This window comes from Acanthopagrus latus, chromosome 20 (assembly GCF_904848185.1).
Source record: "Acanthopagrus latus isolate v.2019 chromosome 20, fAcaLat1.1, whole genome shotgun sequence".
NCBI lineage: Eukaryota > Metazoa > Chordata > Actinopteri > Spariformes > Sparidae > Acanthopagrus > Acanthopagrus latus.
This window is the reverse complement of record NC_051058.1, coordinates 15654120-15662199: the sequence shown is the minus strand read 5'-3', so window position 1 is coordinate 15662199 and position 8080 is coordinate 15654120. Positions and strand designations below refer to the sequence as shown.

The 8080-nt window shown below is 42.4% G+C and overlaps 2 protein-coding genes across 3 annotated transcripts; both read right to left on the bottom strand.

Moving 5' to 3' along the window:
• Positions 1-879: 879 nt before the first annotated feature.
• Positions 880-2766, bottom strand: ddit4 (DNA-damage-inducible transcript 4). Its single transcript, XM_037082403.1, has 3 exons — positions 2606-2766; positions 2116-2363; positions 880-2027 (listed from the first exon to the last, which is right to left on the bottom strand). Exons 2-3 carry the CDS (start codon positions 2309-2311, stop codon positions 1528-1530), a joined length of 696 nt encoding a protein of 231 aa, XP_036938298.1. The 5' UTR covers positions 2312-2363; positions 2606-2766; the 3' UTR covers positions 880-1527.
• Positions 2767-4300: 1534 nt separating this feature from the next.
• On the bottom strand, positions 4301-8076 carry anapc16 (anaphase promoting complex subunit 16). 2 transcript variants are annotated; one of them, XM_037080660.1, is made up of 4 exons: positions 7920-8076; positions 7472-7626; positions 5080-5154; positions 4876-4985 (listed from the first exon to the last, which is right to left on the bottom strand). In XM_037080660.1, the coding sequence occupies exons 2-4, from the start codon at positions 7611-7613 to the stop codon at positions 4876-4878; spliced, it is 327 nt and encodes a 108-aa protein (XP_036936555.1). In that variant the 5' UTR covers positions 7614-7626; positions 7920-8076. The 2 variants fall into 2 exon arrangements, with proteins under 2 accessions (XP_036936556.1, XP_036936555.1); XM_037080661.1 differs by lacking the exon at positions 7920-8076 and having other exon boundaries at positions 4301-4985; positions 7472-7613.
• Between the last annotated feature and the right edge of the window lie 4 nt (positions 8077-8080).

Below are 8080 nucleotides of genomic sequence, written 5' to 3'. Positions count from 1 at the left end.
CGGTGTCGGTCGTGACTCAACGCCCCGAGCAGAAACGAGCGCAGAATGTGGAGACAAAAAGGCCTGTCAGCACATTCGGCACATTGAAGTCAGCGAGCCGTCTGACTGAGCCTGGGAGCATGGCTCTGCACACGTTCACATTTATGGGTGACGTGCAGCATGTGCCGGGCAGGAACTGCTCTGCCATATTCTCTGACCGCAAAATGTTCTCAGCTGATTCCGGCAGATGTTGCACCTCCGAGGTCGAGTTTTGAGTTGGCGTAACTTCCCTTTGAACTCTGTGCATGATTTGCCTGTCAGCTGAGCTATGCCACAATATGTCAGGACACTCTTCAGCACTACAACCGGTATCATATTTTAGAAGAGTTTGTTAAAGAAAAGGCATGTGGTAGTATATTTAGCAGACACTTTTCATCTTTGCATAGTATAGTAATTTAAAAGGTGCAGTAAGCAATTCTAGAGAAATACAGTTGTCTCATTCCGAAGTGGACAAAAAAACAGTGCTTTTAGGGAATGACAAAATTCCCTATCTACTGTAAAGCTCCAGAGAAAAAACCCTGCTTTCCACAGACACAGGATTTGCAGATAATGAGTGAATTTTCATTTTTGGGTTTACTTACCCTTGATCTATCAACCATCTTCCTCCAGAAACACATGCACTGACATGCATGTGCAGCCAGCCAGGCTTTAAAAATAGAACAGAGGCTTGGATTGCAACACACAGAAGTACTGTCAGCCTTTATCTGGTATTTTATTTAATGTTTAGAACCTCATATACTTAAAACTTTAATTTTCCAAGATTTCCACTGCAAACCTGACTCTGGATATCAAACTACCCATCATAGATATTTGTTTCATGAAAGAAGAAGGCAGAGAAAGAACTGTTAGAAAAAATAATTTATTTGCAAATCATGACAGTACAAAAAACAGTGCAATGATAAGAGTATTTGAATGTCAAATAAATAAAGTTGAAAGCAGGACAGGTCCACACAGACGCAAGATCAAGTTACATTTGAAATGTTTGCCGCAGCTTGCACATAAACTGCACAAGGCAAGCAGTGGTAGGCCTTTGCACTTGAATTCAAGCAGTCACTAAAGTCCATAATTGTTTGCTTCGTGTACAAGTCATCACTTGGAGTAAATCACAATTAACTGCCATGAATAAAAAATAAAAAAAAGGAACACAATGGTTTTAAATGACTATAACCATATAGCTAGCTGCCGTTGTCTGGTTTCAATAGAAACTGAGGTACGCACTTTAATACTCTCAAAATGCCTATTTACCAGATGTATCACCACGGTTACACATTTTAATTTGAAAATCTGTCAGTGAGGAGCCACACCTGCTCCAAGTACCATAACTTTAGCTCCCTTGAAGTGGGAACAATAGGCTACACAATGACAAAGTCCATCCTTGCACTTCAGAAGGCATCATATACATGTGGTTATAGTACTAAGGCCCTTCTGTGAGCTTAACAGGGCATTTTTAAAAATGCCGACAATAAAACATACAGTCCCTTTCATTCCTTAACATTCCTCAATGACGAGTTCTTCAGAACAATACAGTTTCTTCTTGATAACTCGGAAACCAGTGCTAAGTTTAATAGCTTGTCTCACTACAGGAGTGGAAGGAGACTTTGTGCTAAAAAGTCCTTGGATTTTAGGCCACAGCCCCCCAGACTCCAGCCTCAGCACCAGAGTCAGCTGAAAGGTGGGGACAAGGTAGGGGTCCACAGATAGCTCTCCCATGCTCTCGCAGGCGGCCCCTTGCTCCACACAGAGGTCAATGAGGGCCCCTCTCAAACCACAAGGCTCGCTAGCTGCCAGGTGAAGGAGCTCCTGTCCGATGTGCTCCAGGAGTTTCTCGGGGATGAGCAGCTTTGTGCACCGTAAAGCGCAGTCTGAGTCTTTGGCTTCTCTCAGGCTTCGTGCGATAAGGTCCACTACTTCTTTGAGGATGGTCTCCTCCATTGGATCGTAGAACAGGTCATCGTTAGAGGGAGACAGGTCACTGAAGACATCTGACCCTGTTGAAGAGGGACAATGGGTTACACTTTGAACAGTGCATACAGAGGAACATCCTCTCCCCTTTAAGAAGTTTGCAGCTCTGCTTACCTGAGTCTGAGAGATCACTCCTGCTGCCATTGTTCGACCCAGACTCAATGCTGCTGCTGCTGCTGCTGCTGGGAGATGTGCTGAAATCAGTCAGTCTTTGCACCAGTTTGCCCCAGGACAGCCTCCTGGGACTGCTGTCCACTGGTGAGGGGGGTAAGCTGGCCATATCAGCGGATGCAGGAGATAGAGCTGGCATGGCTGTCCTTTTAATTGCAGTATTCAACAGTATCAGCTGCCTCTGTTGTCAGCTGTTTATGAGGAAACAAAAAAAAAATCAAAAAAAAAAACCAAACAGATAAGCACTCAAACTCAAGATAAAATAAAGCAGTCAACAGTTAAATCAAATATAAGTATCAGGAATTTAAAATAAAGCTTTTTATGGAGTTCGCAGTGAGAAGACCTTTGTGTGACGTTAGCTAGCAGCTCTTTAACTGTTCAAATTAGCAAAGAAAAAAGCTCGCAAAAACAGCAAATGCGACAAGATACTTACATCGTCTTCAATAACGATGCAGCTGAAGTCCTCTGTCGACGTCTACGACAGTTTGACGAAGGGTTATAGTCTACAACAACAACAACTATCTGCTAACTTCTCTCCCCGACGCGTCCCCTCTCTCATCGCCAGCTGCCAAGCTCTGCGGTTTGTCCTGCAACAATGCTTATATAGGGGCTGCAAAGGCCCCGCCCAGCCCTCTCCAGCCAGCCAATCAAAAAGAGAGGCACGCCATCTGCGCTGTATCTTGCCTGGTAACATGCCAGCAGAGAAGGAAGACAAACAGGAGGAGGAGGAGGAGGAGGAGGAGGAGAGGGGGAGAAGGGGGTTGTGGTGATGAATAGCAGACCCTAGTGTTATGGAAATGTACAGGGACTTGCCTAGGCTTGCAAGGATCATATTATATGTCTTTGTTTTATATATTTCTTTAGCATAAATGAATAGCTCTGCTGTTATGTGCAGCCAGATTATTGATCACACACTGTAAAAGGTGCAGCAGGTCCATGCAGGCTTGCCTCAGCTGGCCGAGTGTTGCAGTGCACATTACGTCACCTGTTTTTGCTCAAGCATTACATCAGAATTTTTCATCCAGCCAGCCAGAGATGCAAACATCAGCTTATCAGGACAATCCGCTGCATAACAGGACACTGGGTACGCAGTTAAATGCTCATAAATGTTTTATAGGAACGTGCGACACATCTTCCTACAATGGCCCTCAAGTGGAACAACAATGAAAATCTGCAGAGGAATAGGAATGCACCAAAAAAAGTGACTATTTGACTGCATCTTAAAAAGAATTTAATAGTCACAAATTAACCTATGGTGTTGTCAGAGTGCTTAAATGCACAAAAATGACTACAGGGAATAACAATTAAAAGATGGTCAAACCCTAAGATATTGTGAAAAAAAAACCCAAAAAAACCCCAAAACATTGTGGTGCAAAGCAGAAACCGCTGCTGTGTTCCTGTCTGGCAGGGCCATACTGTACATGACATACTCAATGTTTGCTCAAAAAGAAGAAAAAAAAAAGTTTTTGGACAGCAGCCAGATATACGCTGTGCTGCTACACGTGAGTAGGCCAGGCTGTACTTTATATCAGGGAGGAACTGAAACATAAACACGTGCAGGCACAGTATGTTCTGAGCAGGATGTTATGAATTATGAGTCGTCATCAGTACGACTTTTTTTTGGGGGGGGGGGCGTTGTTTGTTACTTGGTCGTACACAACCAATGTTGACCAAAGGAAATGGCCGATAGTTCTGTCAACAAACAAACTTGTACAGAGATTTCCTAGAAAGAAAGTGTTCGGTAGAAAAAAAGAAAAAAAAAAGCTTGGCACTCCTGCAAGAGCATTTAAAGTCTAGCTAGAGGTGTGTCTTGCACTGACCAGGGCTGTCCTTAGACGTTTACACCCTGAACAGTACATTCTGTACATTCCCACCTGTCCTTTGTTTGAAAACATGAAGATCTGCCCGTTTCCTTGCCGTCAACGAGGCAGAGAAGTGAGAGTACTTAGCTCAGTCAAGCAACAGAAGAAACTGTACATTTCCAACAACTGTTATGCAACTTGCGGCAGCATAAACAACTGCGAGGAGCTGTTTTCTGCACATCTTGGGAGATGATAGGAATCAGCTCGGTGAAGCGAGTTAAATGAGTGAAACAACCCCAAGCGAACAAACAAGCGACTGACCCAAAGAATGTCCAAGTATGACTTTTATTTACAAGCCCCCTTTGTTTTGCTCCAAGTGTTGCTGGAGCGAGCAAGAGAGAGGGAGAGAGACTGAGCAGGCAGCAGGGCTTTTCTTTTTTTCTTTTTTAAAGATTCAGAAGTGCAAAACAAGTGTATTCAGTGCAGCCATGTAGAAACACAATGCCTCACTTCAAGGGATTCATTACCAAACATTAATTTCCCTTAACGCTGAGGCTAAGCGTAGATTGGGCTGGAAAAACAACTTCATTAACCTAATACAGTTCAAAAATCTGTTACAAAATGTTTATTCATTAGCTTATAATACAGATATTTTTGTTGAGAGGGTTCTGATATAGTATGCTGGATGAAATATAACAAGTTGTTCTTAAAAAGGCAAACCATGCTCAAACCATAATAAAAAGTGATAAAATAACACATCTCACATTCAGTAACTCCAGATAATATTTCATACATTAGATATAGAATAAAACCATGAAGAAGGAATATCATTTATGAACTGACATAAACCATCTCCTTCCATTTGGCTGATTTTATTAAGCAAAGGCATCTGGATGTCTATTTAAGACGGCGTGAATCCCAATAGCTGTTCAATTGGTTTGTACCGCCACTCGTCTGCCTCCAGCTCCTCCACCAAACTCGCCAGTTTCTCCATTCGTGACACTTGTTGATCTGGAAGAACACACAGTTGTTACATTATTAGAGTTTCTACTTTTCGTGGATCAACCAATACAAACAGATTTTGCACATGCAGTTACTGACTTACCGTGTTTGACCTGTTTGAGTGTGGAGGCAACTTGGTAGCTGAATACAGACTCACACAAAAATCTGTCGGAGCCGTCTGAAAAGAAACACGAAGGAGAAGAAGAGGTTAAATACTGGTGATGGTTTATTTTATTTAACAGACAGGCGTGTAGCCTGTGTGTACTCTGAGCTAATATAAAATGTCAAAAAGGGAGCTTTCAAGCTTCTCCAGAGAGAGAGAACTTCAGGTTAAATGTTGCGCAATTTTCAGCGTTATGTAAAAAGCCCTTCACAGTTTTGGAAAACAACAGACTGAAACCTTCAGCACTGCTGCAGCGCGTTTCATCACTTTTTCGCCATTTTTCTAACCTTGAGGCACCCTAACCCTCCCTGAGCTTTTATATGCCTGTCAACCAAACCACAGTATTAACTATATTTTGACTTGTTTAGGCAACAGAAAGGAGTACAGAGCGAGGTGATTTTGCTGAGATGCCAACCCCAATCAGTAACAGCATTAGAGGGACCAATAGGTGAAGTGATTAACACTGACATCATCTCCTTACAATGCAATGTTCTGCTGAGAACCCTTGAGTCTTGGCATTCATATAGAGGCCGCCGGACATGTCCCATCTACACAGACACCTTTGTAGACCAAGTACAACCCCTTAGGACAATGGCAGTCCCCAATGTCAGTGCCTTCCCTAGCAGTAAAATACCCAAGGTGTCAATCTGGCTTCCCAGAACCCAATCCGATCGAGCATCTGTGGGACATGCAGGAACAAGCCCAATCTGTGGAGACTAGTGATGTGTGATAGCGCTGATTTCCGTTCTGTTCCAATACCAAGTAAACCTCAGTATCTTATCGGTATCACAATATCAGCCTGGTACTTTGTACAAAAGCCTTATAAAGTGTCATTCTGTAGTTTTCAGGATGCAGGGATCTCCTATTGTTTAAATCATCAGCACAAAAACTGAAACCTAGACGAACATGAATCACTTTCCAACTGTCAATGATGGTGATAAACGTTGCCAATAGCTACACACTCTCTCTGTAACTGGCGCCCTAGCAGCACCTTTCACTGCATAACCTCTTCATAGTCTGCATAGTCATTAAAACACAGATGCTTATCAAGGTTTGTGGTGTTGCCTCACAGTCCTCCACACATCACAAACAGTGTTGTTTTTGTCCTGAGAACTGAAAAAAAACTCCACACTTGCCTGCGTTTGCGATCAGCCATCATGACAGTCAGTGAGGCCTTAGTTAAGAAAACCATCTTTTAATATAGATATTGATCCAAGAGCAGAAAGCTTTGGGATCGGAAGTTATATATACTCCATGGATAGGACTTGTCCCAACATGTCCCCACAGATGAATGCTAGGTTTGTTGGATGTTCAGTGTTATTTACTTCACCTGATAGTCCTTTTAAGATTTAAATATGAGATTTTGAACATTGATACTGAAACAAAAAGGTATTTGCTGTGACATTAAAGTGAAGTTCTGGCATCCTGAGGAGAGAATTAAGTCACACTCCCTCTGTGTGTGATGTAATCTGATCTTTTCTCTTCTTTGTTTTGGAAAGCTGGTACTGCAGTACCTGCATGCTCCATATGTTTTCTTCATGGCAACCTGATAAGAAACTTGTCTTAATACAGCTAAACAGATCAGTAACATATGGTTCTGATAAACATTTTAAGCCAGACATAGGCAATGCAGTAACATAACCGTGATTCATATTTGATCAGCACTGTGTCATTTTAAAGTTTGAAATTAATTTTGTGAGCCATGTATGTTCAAGGTGCCCCTTTCTTTTTTTCCCCAAATTTCATTGAACAAACACATAAGGATCCACCCTGATGTAAAATCTACAGATTGCCCAACCTTACTGTCTGCTGAATTGTATTCTGTATTTTTACACATGAAAACAGAATATAAGATCAAGTGAGAGATAAATTATCTTGATGACAAGGCTTTTAAATTTTAAAAAGAGAAGATATGAGATGCAACATCTGGCTGCCATCTTTCCTGGCTTAAAAGACATGTTATTTTCTTTTTTTTTTTTTTATCTTTTTGTTTAGTACCATTATGTTTATGGATAGAAGGTGATCTGGGGAATCTGGGAATGTCTTAAAACGTTAAGAATTGTCAGACGTTTTCAATCAGTGTTTCGGAAAAACACGTTTGGCTCTGTGATCTGGATGTAAACCTCAATGCACAAGCCTCACGTCACTATAAGAATGGCTGCATGAGGAGCACAAGCCTGTGACTAACCCCTTTGGCCCAGTGTTTTCCACAATACAAATAACCTCAAATAAACATAGCATAGCGTGCGTTGCATCATATGATTTCCACGTCCTTGCTGGGGGGAGAGAGACCGCTAAAGACAGATGCCCCTCGCTGTGTGTTTTCTCTTACCTTCCATCATTTCACCTGCTCCTTTGGGATATGTGTACAAGACTTTCCTGGGAGGGATGAGCTCGGAAGCACTGAACCCGGAGCCAGTCACCGAGCTGCCGCTTACACCTCCAGCAGAAGAGGACGAAGAAGACGCAGCCATTGCCCTGAGAAAACTTCACAAAACACAAAAACTTCGCTGAGATCTGTGACACATTAAAACAGTATCACGGCTTTGCTAGTCCCAAAGACATTTAATCATAGCCAGGCCAGTGTACGAAAGCGAACGTTGGTAGCTTCCCTGGCTTTAATGATAGACTCAAATAGCTCAACTGCTACAACTAGCCAAAGATGGCTAGCAAGCAAGCTAACTACCCTGCTCACGCCAAATGTAGGCAACGGCTATTTACTTTTATATTACTAGACATACCATGACAATAAACGACCATATTCCGAAAACAAAACTTACCGTTGGCGTCCAGTAAATCCACACAGACTTTGAATCCGCGCAGTTGATTTTGTTGTTTGTTTAGATGTCGTGCCAGTTCTTTACGACAGAGACAGCGCTTTACGTTCGAAGCGACGGCACCCCGACCACAGATGTTAACCTAATCTGGATGGGCCACCTCG